Source organism: Ursus americanus, chromosome 2 (assembly GCF_024610735.1).
Source record: "Ursus americanus isolate L20-20 chromosome 2, mUrsAme1.1.p, whole genome shotgun sequence".
In the NCBI taxonomy this organism is placed as follows: domain Eukaryota; kingdom Metazoa; phylum Chordata; class Mammalia; order Carnivora; family Ursidae; genus Ursus; species Ursus americanus.
In genome coordinates this window covers 69287553-69302133 of record NC_142128.1, presented here as the reverse complement: position 1 = coordinate 69302133, position 14581 = coordinate 69287553, and the positions used below count along the sequence as shown (strand labels likewise).

The 14581-nt window shown below is 56.2% G+C and overlaps 1 protein-coding gene across 3 annotated transcripts in view; it reads right to left on the bottom strand.

The window, feature by feature from the left end:
- Positions 1 to 14581, bottom strand: part of TMEM9 (transmembrane protein 9) — a 32869-nt gene that overhangs the window by 5530 nt on the left and 12758 nt on the right. For 2 of the 3 annotated variants that reach the window (XM_045787703.2, XM_045787702.2), the window contains exon 6: positions 8844 to 9875. In XM_045787703.2, coding sequence (XP_045643659.1) covers positions 9723 to 9875 — 153 coding nt within the window. In that variant the 3' untranslated portion in view covers positions 8844 to 9722. Of the gene's footprint in view, positions 1 to 8843; positions 9876 to 14581 lie in introns of those variants that run through there. The other variant, XM_045787704.2, reaches the window with a different exon arrangement.

Below are 14581 nucleotides of genomic sequence, written 5' to 3'. Positions count from 1 at the left end.
TCGAATGGAATACATTTCAGGGAATGGTACCTTAAATCTCCAGGATAAATATGTACTTTGTCTTTTTTTTTTTTTCAGATTCTATTTATTTATCAGAGAGAGAGAGAAAGCACAAGCAGGAGGAGCAACAGACAGAGGGAGAAGCAGGCTCCCCACTGATCATGACCTGAGCCGAAGGCAGACACTTAACCGACTGAGCCACCCAGGCATCCCTGTACTTTGTCTTTTTTCAGTAAGAAATGTCATAACCTCCCTTGGAAGTGTGTCTTATAGCCTATAACTGTTTCTAGAAGGATAACCTCACCACTCCCACCATATTCATATGCAACACCCCCAAATACCTGTGTAACGTATCATTTCAGCATCTCAATGATATTTCACTGGATCTGACCAAGGAAGGGGCAGCCAGGCCCAGTGACCACACACCCTCATAGTGCTTTTGGAGGGTTGGAAATGGCCTTATCCTCTGGGCAGAAGCGGAGCTTGTGCAGGCTGATCTCAGCCCCTCTGGCCCCCCCCCCCCCCGGTACCGGACAAGGCAGTGCTGCTGTGGCCTAGCCTCACACTGTCCACCACGCCACCATTCCCGCCCCAGGTTTTGGAAAGCTCTGGTTGCTCCCGAGCAACCTGTGTGCACCACTCCCAGCAAGAGAACAGCATGGCAGAGCTTTGGCACGGGCTGACGGAGCCATGGGCTCAAGCATGGCGTCACTCGGCTGGGGATCTCCAAGAAGAGGAAAGGAGTGCAGAAAGGAAGCCTAACGGGGATTAGGCGCCTTCTGATGTCTGATATTTCGCTTGCTGCTCTGCTCTCCCTGTCTTGTGTAACCCTCACCGCCCCCTCACACTTCTATTTCCAGAAGAGGAAACTGAGGCTCAGAGAGGAGAAGAGAGCTGCTCAGTGTCACACAGCTTGGGTGCAATGTACCAGGGTTGGGTGAGGTTGGTACAGCATGTGTCCTACTACCTGTCAATTCACCCCCGAACATCTCCTGAGCTCCTTCCAGGAAGCCTGCTGTCAGGGGGCACTCAGCACAGGACAGCCGCAGCTGCTGTCCCCAGTTTGGCAGAGGAAGGAAGGACTGCATGTCGGTAACAGGGCCCATCACATAACTAGCGCTCTCCCATGTGCCGGACACGGTTCTCAGTGTGCTCTCCCTACAGGCCAGGAAGGCCAGCGCTGACCATATCCTGTGTTACAGGAGAGGACGGGAAGGCTCAGAGAGGTTAAGTAACTTGCCCAAGGTAACACAGCTGGTACAGGACAGAGCTGAGATTCATATCCAGGTGTTTGGGCTCCTGAGTAAGCACCACTCACTACAGTACTTGCAAGGAGAAATCCCACCAGAGAAGTGAAAGCAAAAGGAGTTGAGAGGAGAAGGTAAAGACACCCAGCATGATGTGAAGGAAAACGCACTGTGCTACAACCTCAGCTCTGTTCCTGATTTTTCCCAGAACTGGGACGTGGGAGCAGGAATGTATGCCTGATCTATTTGGTGATCAAATGGCTAAGTTTGTAAAATCACTTTGTGAACGATAAAGTTCCAGACAAATGTAAAAGGATTATCATTATAAAAGGTCATTTTAGAAGAAGCAGCCACCAATTGGATACCATCTCTCTCTACATGTTGGAAGGGCGAGAGTTAAGGGGTTGGGAAGATTTCTCAAATATCCTTGCAATCCTGCTATGAACTTCGGGAAAACCTCATTCTTGCATTTATCAGCAAGGGACTTGCTAGATTTACCTTCAGAAACAGGGACCTGCTGGCTCAGGAGCCGTTGAGAGCTTGGAACTCAGAGCACAGCTGGACCAGAAAACAATAGCTAACTTGTATATAAGATTTCCTCCATGTGTTGGCCACTATTGTAAATGACACGGATACGTGTACTTGTTTACACACACACACACACACACACACACACACACACACACGGCCAGTGATTTAATCCTCACTTCAAGGTAGGTACTCAAATAATCCTTATTTTGCAGGTAGGAAACTGAAGCACAGAGAGGTAAAGTAACTTTCCTAAGGTCACACAGCTGATCAATATTAAACTTGGCACTTAAGAGAAACTGGCATACGCCTTGGGACTGGTGAGGCATCATCATTCTGTCCAGGGGTGAGTCTCTTTTAACAGCCTAAGAGATTGAGTAAAACCAAAATTCAAAAGAGATAAAGAGCATTCCAGTCATTGCTCTTTCTACCTACATTCCCACCCTTGCCCCCTGCTGTCAGTGACACCCAAAATGCAGAAGAAAGACGCTACAGTCTAGAAGCCAGGACATCTGGACTCCTCCGCATCCAAAGCAACTAATAGGTACTAACGTGACTAGTGGGCAAACCTTAGCGTCAGACAAAGCTGCTCCTTGCCCAGCCTTCAGAGAGGGTGTGAGCAGAAATAGCTCGAAGGAGCCCAACGACCTCATGGTGGGGGTGGGGGTGGTGTTCAGGTTGCAGGAGGGCAGCTGGGGAATGAAAGGCAAAGGGAAGGGACCCTGGTCAAAATGTTGATGGGAGCCCAGTATTTAACCTGATTCCCCCGGCTGAAGGAAAACCAGCGGCTTCCAAATGCAAGTTGCTCTGATTCCTGTTCGGACCGTTGCCGGCACCGAGTAGGTGCTCAAGAGCATCTCCGAACTCTTGTGATTAATCAGTGCTCGTTTCCGAGACAAAAACGAGGAAGGAAAATCATCCTAGGGATGCCTTAAAGCATGGGGAGCGTCCACCAGGCAATTCTGCCGGAGAGCTCGGACCGGGAAATTGGAGCTGGGCCTGAGCTTCCCCCGAGGGGGACGAGTCGGCTGCAGGCTGGGGACGCGGGCTGAGGGGGCACCACGGGGGATGCCCCCGAGAGGGCTGCTCTCCCGAACCACCCACTCAGCCATGAGGGTGGCGGTCGCCTCCCTGGGCCGCCTGCCCTCAGCCCAGCACCCACCTCAGGCTGAGACCTGGGCTTCAGGGCCCCTATCACTGCCAACTCAGGGAACAGAGGAAAAAGAGACTCTCGTCCCCTTTGCCACAGAAGAGAGTTGCCCTTGTAGGCGATGGGTATTTCATGGGTAAAAGAAATCCCTTCGGGCCACAGAACAAAAGTCTGAGGTTCCCTGATGCCCCTCCCAGTCAGATTCAGAGAGTTTGTAGGTGGGAAGTGACTTTCCGCCACGGGCTCCAGGAACAGGGTCTGCAGTGAGGGAGGGGACGCAAAGTAATGTCGCTTTGCACCGGCGATGCTCCACGCGTGGGATCTCATTGATGTCGGGATGTCCCTGCGAGGAAGGTGTCTTCCCCCCTCCCCACCCCAGGTTCTTCCCCCTGGTGGCCGAGGTCCCAAAGTCTCCCGGCACGCATGGTCACCAGGGTTCTGGATCTGTCTCTCCACGCACTGAGCCCTGTCTTAGACACAGCTGGTGCTCTCTCTCTGCATCCTGTCAAAACCTGGCGTTCAATCAGGGACTCTGGGGCCAGCCAACTGTGGCTTGGGATCCTGGCTTTGCCACTTCCCAGCTCAAGCAGCCCGAGCCACCCTGTCGTATCTTCTCTTCTGTGGGTGGGGGACAGCGGTGGCTGTCACTAGGGTCACTGGGCGGGTCCGGGAGGCCCCGGGGGAGAACGTCGTGGGGTGCTGCCTGCCTGGTCAGTGCCCCGCGACATCTGCTGCCGCCGCTGTGGCTGGAAACTGCTCTCCAGGCTCTAGTCCTGCCCCACGCAAATCCTCCAGGGGCACAGAACCAGTGCCTCCTCAGCGTGACTTCGATCATGTTGCCCCCATCTAGACAACGTATGGCTCCGACAAGCGTACACTCCCTTGCCCAGCACCGAAGGTCCTCAGCAGTGTGCCGTCCTCCTCTTCTTCCGACCTTCTCTCTCAGCCCATCACCCAATCAGCCCCCACCGCCGGTGTGACCCATGTCTCCACACCAGCCTCTGCCTTCTCCCCACGATGCCCAGGTCACTCCCGCCCCAGAGCATCAGCCCTGCCTTTCCACCCATCCAAACTCAACTCCTCCTCTGGAACCAGCTGGAGTCTGTCCTTGTCCATGCAGACTTTCCTGCCCCTCGCATTCTGTTCTAGTCTTTCTCTTTCTCCCCTGCATCCTGAAGCCTTTACGTGTCGGTCCCTCAGTAGCCATCATTGGTTTGGGGACCAATCTCTCTGCTTGCTGATGACCTTGCCGATGATCTTGCTCCATGTTTGCATCTTGGTCTCTCAAGGAGCAAGGCAGGATGGTGCCTCCTGCACCCCAGCATCCTGCAGGGCCAGTGCTGCTCCTGACACCCGGGAGGTGCCCCAGAAGGAGCCTAATAGTGGAGGGGCGATTCAGTGGCCGAGCACGTGGTCATCTGTGAACGCCGCCCACGTGATCCACAGAATGCTGCGGGGGCACAGGCGCTCACGGGCCAGTCTAGTTTGTCTCAGGCCTGTGGTGGAGCAGCTATACAGACCTTCCGGGCCTGAAAATACAAAACTTTTCAGTCCAAACTGCTCCTCTGGCAGCAGGATAAAAAGCATAGGAGCCAAACGGAAGAAAGACAGTGTTTAACAGGGACAGGATCTTGGCTCACTTCACAGGGAAGGGGGCTGCAATTTATTGGGCACCTACTATGTGCTAGCAATGTATTTAATCCCCTCATGCTAACTTTTCTTCCCTGTGTTGCAGACAGGGAAACTGAGGCTTGGAGAGCTTCAGTGAGATCACAGTTCTAGGAAATAGCAGAATTTTTTAAAAAACTAAATACTTCTATAGAACTTACTCTGTGCTAAGCACTGTCTAAGCACTTCTCTCATTTGATTCTCACAGCAGTGCTGTGAGGTAGATATTACTGACCCACTTCAAAGGTGACCGGGCAGAGACCCGGATAAGCAAATGGCCTGTGGCCACACAGCTACTAAGTGATGGATCTGGAATTTGACTCAGGCCATGACTTAGGCCATGCCCCTAACCACTGCCCTGCACCACCTCCAGCCTGCTCCCATGTTCAGACACAGGACCAAGCTCTCCCCTGCCCAGACCCTTCACATTTTAGCTGAGTTCCAGGAGACCTTTCCCCCAGCTGATTCCACCCAGAAAACCCATACTTTAGTCTCTGGGCACTGGCAGGCATCAGGCATTGGGCTAAACCTAGTGGCAGTAGACTCTCCCAAGATCAAGTCCACGGAAAAATTCCCAGTTGGTGGCAAAGCCCTTGGCAACACAGCTAATCTCCCCTCAGAGATGGGTGCCGTAACACCAGCCAGCAGGTGGCTTGGCTCTGCTTTCCTTTCCTTTGGGGAGGAAAGCCATCGGGGGTGACTAAGCCCTGAGTAAACTGTTCCCAGCCTCACTCCTCCAGGCCGGGTGGGGCCGGCACTGTTTCGGGACAAAACTCAGACACATCCCTCAGCCCCGACCTTTGCACAGTTACCTCTCTGGGGAGCACTCCGCCAGCACCGCTGCTGCCGCTCACAGAGATCTGTGGCTCGTGGGCCTTCAGGGGGACAGAGGGATCTCCGGTGCTGCCCACCTGCCCTGCGGTGCCTTCGGCAGCCTCTGGCCCGGCTTCCCTGCCACAGCACCAGGAGCCAGGTACACTTTCCTGATTAAGCTTCAAACGGCGACACACCCAGAAGGGGAGGGAGGAGGGCGGTGGAGGTGGGGGGCTCCTCTGATCTGGGATCCACTCCCAAGGAGGAGAGAGGGCCACTCTTGGCCTCCTGTGATTGGCTGCCCTGAGTCCAAGCGAGACAAATGCAGCTCCAGCTGGAGCCAAGGGCGAGTGGAGATGCTGTCCTCTCCGGGTGCTGCCCAGCTGAGGGCCAAGGGGGGGGACGGCCCACCTGGCCCCCGCTGGCAGGGAGGCTCCGAGAGCCTCTAAAATGGAAATCAGTGCCGCAGGAGGGACTTGAATTAGAGCTTAGGAAATGCCTCCTGAATGTGCAGGGTGCAAAGCCCAGGAAGGCACAGGGAGTCTCTTCTCGTGGGGGCAGCCTTATGCTTAGGGGAAGACACCCCTCTCTCTGGAGTGGTTTGATGACACCAGCTTGGGTGTTGGGAGCTGTTGTGATCACTGAGCACTCCTAGGGATGAATGGGGACTAAGAGGGGTGCAGTGGCCCTCCAGGGACACAGTTCCAGGGCTGGGCAGGCCGCTGACTCGCATTGCCGGACTGGGGGCTGCCGTGTGTCCACTGGGGACTTCAGGGCGGCGAAGGCTATTCCACAAAACTGCCTAATGCCAGAGCCGGAGAGGCCTCTTGGAAGCCACCCAGGCCACAGAAACTGGCACCCAGAGAGGGCAGGGTTTGCCCAAGACACACAGCCAGCTAGCTTAGCCTTCTGCAAAGCAAGTGCCCCGCTCTGGCAAACAAGCCCCTGCCTCGTCACCCCTCACCTCTGCCATGAATCCCGTACTGTTTCTTTGCACAAAGTCCCTGGGGAGCCTATGGGACCCCTCTCAGCAGCAGGGGAAGACACTCCATTCCCTCACGTGGTTACAAACACCCCTGAGCTCTTATTTCTTGCAGGCTCTGTTCCGCTCACACACGCAACCAAGCACTGCCAACACCCGGTGAGATAAGCTGCTGTTCCCACTTCTTGGTTGAAGAAACGAAGACAGATTAATTTGCAGAAGTTCACACAGCTGGCTAGAGCCAGCGCTGGGACTGGGACCCGGGCGGCCTGGCTCCCGCGTCTATGCCTCTGACCACTACGCTATAGTGTCCTTCGGTGGCGGCCAGGTCCAGGGTTTCCAGGCGTGGGTCCCCTTGGTGCCTGCTCTGAGCTCCCCTGGCCCCACTGCACCAGCAGAAGCTGGAGAAGACCCTCCCTCGCTGCTCATTCACCCCCCTCCTGACCCCACCCCGTTCAACCAGTGGGAGACTGAAATCTAGGGAGATTTGGTGGTTTACAGATGTCAGGTCTGAAGGTGCTTGAGACAGCGACCACTTCAGGGGGCCCAAACCAGCATCATCAGCACCCAGCTTCTTCCAAATTTCTGCCATTTGTACTGAGTGTTTTGCTAATATTTTCTTCATATGCACTCGCTTCCCCCCTTCTCACCTGTCCTTAACACCAATTTCCTTGAACTCACGAAGTTTATGTGCTGATTGCGTGTTTTCCCTAATACTCATTAAAATAATTACGGAACTACTAGAATAAAAAGTATTCTTCGGGGTACCCCTACAATCGCCATGCTCACGTGAACTGTACTTCAGGAAACAATAGGCTGGGTGTCCTCACTCTCCTGGAGACGCTCAGGCTCAGACAGGAGGCCTGCTGTTTGAGGTCACCCAGCAAGGAGCAGCAGCGCCAGGGCGGGACCAGGGCTCCCGACACCCAGCCTGGAGCCTTGCGCTCCGTGTCCGCCCCGATGCAGTAATCAGAGGAGCCCGGGGCGCGCAGGGTCGGCCTGCCTCTGGCCTTGACTCCGAGCTCAGCTCAATGCCTAGGGAGCAGAGATGTCACTGGCCGAGGGAGCTACCAAATAATCGCCCCCGGGGAGTTCTGAGCAGAACTTCAAGAGTGGGATTTAGCTGAAGGGGTCAGAGTTCCCTGGAGCCCTAGGAGCCCCCGTTACACCGAGTAGGAGCTCCCTGCCGAATGTACAGAACCTTGACCGGATGGATGGGTTATGTTGTATGAGTAATGATAGTGAAGTGATTAAGAATAGCCAATACTCACTGGGTGCTTATTTACGTGCGAACTGTTAGATTGTCCTAAGTGTTTTACACGCATTAGCAATTTATTCCTTACAATAACCCAAGGAAGCAGGTAATTAGCCCCATTTCACAGTGAGGAAACAAAGACACATAAGGCTTTAAAACGTGCTCACAGTTGTCTGGCCGGTAGGTGGCACCCAGGCTACCGGCTCAGAGTTCGAGCTTTTAACTGCCCCACTTGCTTGACTAAATGGAGGACTGGTATTAGGGGGAGAGATTGGCCCAGCCCCTCACGACAGCAGCTATCTCCTGAGGAGCACTTACCACGGGCTTCATGCTGGCTCATCATATCTGCTCAGGATCCCACAATCGTTCTGGTCCCTTCTCAGCTGTGTCCCTTGCTTGCTTCCAAGGCCAACTCCCAAGTCTCTGCTCTTCCTGGAAGCCCCATCTGCATGTCACCCCCTCCCATCCCCTTTAGTACGCGTACTGGACTTTGAACTTGGGCAAATCTTGGCAAACTGAAATCCCTACCTCACATTGTTCTCCTGGCCCCCACCTCTCAGGAAGAACCCAGCATGGGGCTCCGCAGGGAGCTTCTCAACACCTGTTTGTCCACACAACCCCTGAGGGCAGAAACTTCAATTCGACCCACCTGGTCCCTAGGTGCACTGTGTCCGCCAGGGTCTTGGAGGCACCCCGCGCTGCACTTGCCGGGGGGGGGGGGGGGATGGAGGGCCCCCTCATGGCACGCACACTTGCTGCTCCCAAGCAGGTCTGTTTCCCTGGCTGTCCCACCTCTCTGAACAGCCATGGGTTTTCGTTAGGGAAAACGTATGGATTTTGCAGTGAGCACTTTTTACTCTACTGTAAGATACTGACATCAGGCACCCTGCAGAGTCTAAGGGGGGATCTCCCACAAAGATGAAACACAGATCACATCTCAGGATAATTCCCCAGGGCCAGTGGATAGAGCTCGTGATGAGCCGAGCCCCACTGGTCAAGTGAGTGGGACTCCTGGCGAGCCCCGGGCCTCTGCCTGGCCCCCACCGTGGGCCCTGCCACAGCCACCAAGACTGTCTAGGCTCTGCTTCTCTGCCCGGGCCTATTAAGGACCATGTTCTCTGTCCCCTCTCTGGGACACAGCATTTCTCATATCACTTGCAGAACACTCCCAGCTCTCTAGATCTCTTGAAATCCAGAAAGTGAGAGAAATAAGACAATTTAATGACGGCTTCCTTGGTTTACAGACAACGGAAGGACAAACATTTCTCTCCATGCACTGGTACAATGAAATTCAGAGATGAGTGGCAATCCCAGGACAGGAGCTGTGGTATTCAGAGCCACCGCTCAGCCTCCTGGTTGCGTGGTCCCACCAACAGCCTGGCTCAGCACCTGCAGACCTGGGGAGGCGGGGGGATGGCCCAGGCCACCTGAGGTGGGAGTGAGGGGCCGGGGCCACAGGAAGGGAGGCGCAACGGCACTGCCGTGCACTGGTGGAAGAGTGTGTGTGGGGGGGGGGACAAGTGTCTGGGTGTGCCCTGAAGACAGTGCAGCTCAGTTGTGTCTGCAGTCCCATCAGAGCCGTCCTGAGGGCTGGAACCAAGCTGAGCTGGGGCTGAGGTATGGGGGTCGGGAGGAAGGCGGCAGAGAAGGAGCACATGCTGACTGCTTTCCTCCCACACACTGAGTTCCTGATGACCCAGCTCCATCTTGCAAAGGGTAAGAACATTCCTAAGATTTGGAGCTGGAGGGGCGGCAGGGGTGAAGTAAGGAGGTACAGCCTGTTCCAATCCCAAGGCCACCTGAAGCGTCTCTGCTCTGTTCTGGCCTGCCCCACCCCCTCCAGCCCTAAGACTGGAGCAGGCAAACCTGAGATCAGGGACCCCACCATTCTGCCCAGATTCAAACAGCTGACTACACCTTTTCTAAAGAGAGGGAGGAGAAGGAAAAAGGCCATGGGCTTCTAAAGAGAAAACCTGGGGAGGGTGGCACCGAGGGGTGGGGAAGGGGCCTGCGGCTCCGTCCAGCCCCAGAAGCTGGCAGCCGCGGCCCACGGTCCTTGGCCCAACCTTGCCAGCCCACCTAGCTGAGCATCTTGTGCCGATCAAAGACCGTCTTCCGCTGCTCCTGCACCTGCAGCTTCCAGCGCTGCTGCGCGCCCTCCACGCGCTCCAGCATGGTGTTCGCTCGGGGGCCCCCCAGAGAGCCAGTGGCGGCTGCCACAGAGCGAGCGTCCTGCAGGGGGATGGAAAAGGAGATAGATTCAGCACTGTGAGCCAGGGTGGGTCTCGGAAACCTGACCCGGAAAAAACACCCTTAGAGCAATCCCAAAGGCTGAGCTCCCCACAGACCGGGAGGCTGGACCTCCTCGACGGCTGGGGGCTGCCTGAGGGCCTGGCCTTGTCGTCCGTAGGGCCTTGCCCAGTGCATCAGGCCAGCTGCAGCCTCGGTGTTTGGAGAACCTGTGGGGCGGGGCCTGGGAAAGGGGGAGCTCTGGGAGGAGTATGATCTGGGGTCGCCGTTACCACACAGCTATACTTCAAGTCGGGTCCCTGGCTCTGCCCCACTGGCTGATTTCTGGCCCTCAGGAGGAATACTGAGTGTTGGCCTCAGGACCTCATGGGTCGGCGCAGATGCCCTGATGCCATCTGTGGCTTGAGGAAAGGCATCAGTGTGTCCCAGGGTGGTTATCAGGCTGCAGAACCCCCCTGCCCTGCCAGCCACAGCCCAGGCACAGCAGGGAGACCCAGGGGCTAGGGCCTGGCTGCCCTGGGCAGGGAGCACACGGGTGCCAGTGGGGAAGATGGGCCCACCGAGAAGTCCGCACAGGAGCTGCTCTGCCAGGGGCTGGGACACCCAGCTGACTGCCCCTGGGAAAGAAGGGATGTCACTCACTCAGGGAGTCTGGCAGGGATGGAAGTTTAGAGTTCAAACCCGGCACTCCCATTCCAGAGCCTGCCCTGGCCCACTCTTCTCTGACAGGTTAGGATAGCTCGGCTCCTTCTCTCTGTGCCCCACCGATCCCCTTCCCTCTGCTCTCAGAACCGCTTCTGTTGTCAAAGGCAGCAGCTCCCCTAATTACCACCTCTCTACCTCTGAAGCTCCGGAGCCCATGCATTTCCTGCAGGACCCCAACCTGATCTTTGGGGGGAATTAGAGCCGAGGGCCAGGCCCACACCCCCGTGGGGATTTCCTCCCTCGCTCTCCCTGCCTCTTATCTCCTGCCACACATCTCTTAAGGGATTAGCACACCTTTCTAAGCCCAGGCCGCCCAGTAAATGCAACTTTGCTTCTAACGCCCCGCGCTGGCACAGCTTCTGTCGCCTCGCAGCTGCCAGGCTGGGGAGAAGGGAGGGGTGTGTTAGACGAAGGTAGGGGAGGCAGAGAGAGCTGGCAGTTGCAGAGAGGTGGCCGGCTAGGGGTGAGGCTGGGAGGTAGTTCACTGTCGCTGTAGAGGTCTGAGTCACTGTCTCGTGGGGGACACTGCCTCCCCAGGGGCCCGGGTCCAGAACCCTGAGGAAGGCTTCCTTAGCCCACAAGGCTGAGGATCCCAGTGACACCGAGGACGCAGGTGCCGAAAGCGTCAGGAAGGGGGCGCACTGAGCCCAAAGTCAAGACTCCTGGGTTCCAGGCCTGGACTCCCAGGGGCCATCGTCTCCCTGCCTCACATTCCCACCTCCCCCACAGGGCCTACAGTAGGAGCTGGGACAGAGGGACAGCCTTAGCCACCTGGTAGCTTTGGGTCCCTGGCCAAGTGACTATTCCTCCAAGCTTCAATTTAATAAAGCCCGTCTTTTCAGACTTTTTTGACTGTTCTGTCAGCAGGCGTTAACATGTACCTGATGGCCCAGTGTGCGTGCACAAACCTATGCATGCGCAATAAACAAGTTTTATAAGACACGTAGTAGGAGGCATTCTGATATTTGCGCTGCTCGCCTTCAGTTTTTAAAATGCGGGTCATGACTCATGACACAGATTTCATGACCTAATGGCTTGTGACCCATACTTTGAAAAACATGGTTTAGGATGAGGAGATGGCTACGCAAGGTTAAATAAAATCATATATATAAAGTTCTTAGTATGCTGGCCGTCACGGAGTAGGAGCTCGAGAAATGTTTCATTTTCTTCTTCCCCGGCAGTTCGGCTCAGGGGTTAAGAACACCGTGGACTCAAACAAACCCGGCTCTGACTCTCGGCTCTGACACCTACCGGAATATGACCCCAGGCAAGTTAGCTCCTGCTCGTAACCTATTTCCCTGTCCGTGAGATGGGGGCTGCTTTGGCGGTGCCTGGCAGCTAGCAAGCGCTCAACTCACAGCAACTATTCCCGTCAGATGCCAGCTCTGGGGTCTCCGAGGCGGGAGAAAGGGGGAGAAAGCTGGCAGACTGCTGCCAGAGGGAGCTGCCTTTGAAAAAGGACCATGGCACAGTACCACTTTCCAATCCCGTCCCTTCCTGGTTCAGCTGCACCAGCTGGGTGCTACCAGGGCCCAAGGGCAAGCCTCCGCGTGGCCGGGTAGGGGAGGTGGGCACTGAAGCCCCACTGGGGAAGCTGTGGGCCCACCGGGATCTGGCTATCCTGGCTTTGGGGGCCCAGGGGGCTTCTCTCCCTCCCCACCTCTCATCTCGCCCCTGCCAGGTCCCATGAGGAGTGCGGGGGTGGGAGCCCGAGGCAGGCTTGGAGGGATGGGCCGGCTTCAGCCCAGCTTCTCCTTGACGGCTCCGCAGCTCAAGAGACCGTCTTGAGGAGGGGAAGCCAGAGGAAGCCAAGAGCAGAGCATTAAGGGAACATGCTGAAATTCACCGCATGACCACAGTATCATTTGTCTCCCCTTCATGTAAAGTCTTAACAAACAGCTCCTAAGTGGGGGAAAGCTGCTGCTGAGAGCCTCCGTGTTTCCATTGCTAATAGTCTGATTAAAAGGTATTAAAGCTTCCACGTCTGTTCTAGAGACGGCCCGGAGTGGGGCCTCATCTGTTGCAGAACAGCAGCTGGAGGCGGGAGAGAAATCACACCATTTCCAGCCCCTTCCCTCTGATGCGGGGTCTCGGGGCGACTCAGGGAGGTGGCAGGGCAGCTTGGACAGGAGGAAGGCGCCTGGGTCCCGACGGGGACCAGAGTACCATGACGATGACAAGGGTCACTGTGTGCCAGGGGCTCTGCTAAGTATTTTACGTGGATTATCCCTAGGCTTGGGGGTCCTGGGTAACATTACTCCTGTCTGCAGACAAGGAAACTGAGGCCATGGGAGAGGAGTCCTCTTGCTGCCCAAGGTCACACAGCACGGCAGGGGCTGCGTGGGGGTGGGAACCCATGTCTGTGTATCTCTTATCCCAGCACTCTGTTGGCTGCTTCTTTGGCTCGTTGCTCCGAAGAGAGAGCCAACATGCAAAAACAAAGAAGCAAGCCGGTACCTTTCCACGAGATCGGAGTAAGCACAAAGTGCCTGTAAAGGCACTGGGAATCAGGGACCTCAGGCCAGGCCCTCCTCTCCGGGCCTGGGAGGCCCCAAATCCTGGTGTGCACAGGCCAGAGCTAACAACCACCGTCAACATGGCCCAGAGGAAAAGAATCCCGGTCACACAGCTCGGAAAGGCCCGGGTACAAAGCCCCTCCAAAACGGGGACTACATGGCCTCCCTCAGTTTTCCAGGTTTAACCCAAATCCTTCCTGCTGTAGCCAAACCCCACCGCTTCTCTGCTGCAAAGCTCTCCCAGACTCCCACACGCTGCCAGCCATCTTCCTAGGACATCCCATGACGCCGTGCCCCCACGCAGACACCCCGCCTGCTGCCTCAGCTACCACAGACAGAACACGTGTGGGCACAGCATCAAGGCCGCCAGGCTGGCTGAGGCGCACACGCCCCGGTCTCACCTCCCCCGCGCCCCCCAGCCCTGCAGCCACCCTGCTCCACACGCGGCCCCTCACCGCCAGGCCTTTCTTCCTGCTGCCCCAGGCCTTCCCTCCAATAATCACCACGCTGCTGCTGTGTTCAGACCCCACAGAGATGTCTCGTTCTTAAGGACGAACAGACACTCGGCAAGCTGACACACACGTTATCACAATGATGTTGAGGTGAGAACAATTACAGCCATTCCAGATGGAGGAAAAGGACACTCGTCACCCCGGCTCCTTCACGACCCCAGGAGCCCTCATCATCACCACCATTCTTCTGTTCCCTGCATGTCCCTAGAACTCTAGGCCCCTGAGGGCTGACATCTCTGAGGACCCCTCAGAGCTCAGGGGGCCCATGCTGCAAGTAGCAGAGAAACCCAGAGCCTCAAGGAAACCCTTATTTCTCCCTCTTCAAAGAGGGCCAAACCCATACATCTAAAAAGCTCTGTTTGCCATTTCTGTCCCAGCAAACACGCTTGCTTCCTCCTTTCAAAGGGTGTCTGAGCCTGGGGATTAAGCCTAATGCTGCCGGAATCCCAGGGGAGGCAGCGCTCAGCAATCAGGGCCCACTGAGGCCTGCCAGCACTTTCAAAGGGAACACGACAGGCTTTCATCTCCCTCCTTGGCGCTGGGGCTGGGGCTGTGGGGGAGGCCTCCCTTCCTCTTCCAGACCTCTCGCCCCAGGGCATGAGAGCTCTTGGCTACAGGAATTGGGGGAATGGAGCCAAGGGCCCCCAAACCTGGGAAGTGGTCCAATCCCCAGATCTCATCTCTGATTGGATCCCAGACTTGAGGGGTAGGGGGTGGGGCAGGGGCACTGGCGCCTGGACAGTTTCCTCCTCAAGGTCACTGAGTTATATGGGCCTAGGCAAACTTCCAAAGAACCTAAGAGGTCCCGTTCCAACTTTCTTCCTTTTGGAGTGAAAGCTAAATCCCTTACCCCAGGGGAGAGCCCATCTTTCTTGCTTCCTTCTTAAGGGAAACCCTCCCCAGACCACTAATAAACCCAGAGATGCAGCTTCGGCCCTGGCTCTGCCGCTGTTTG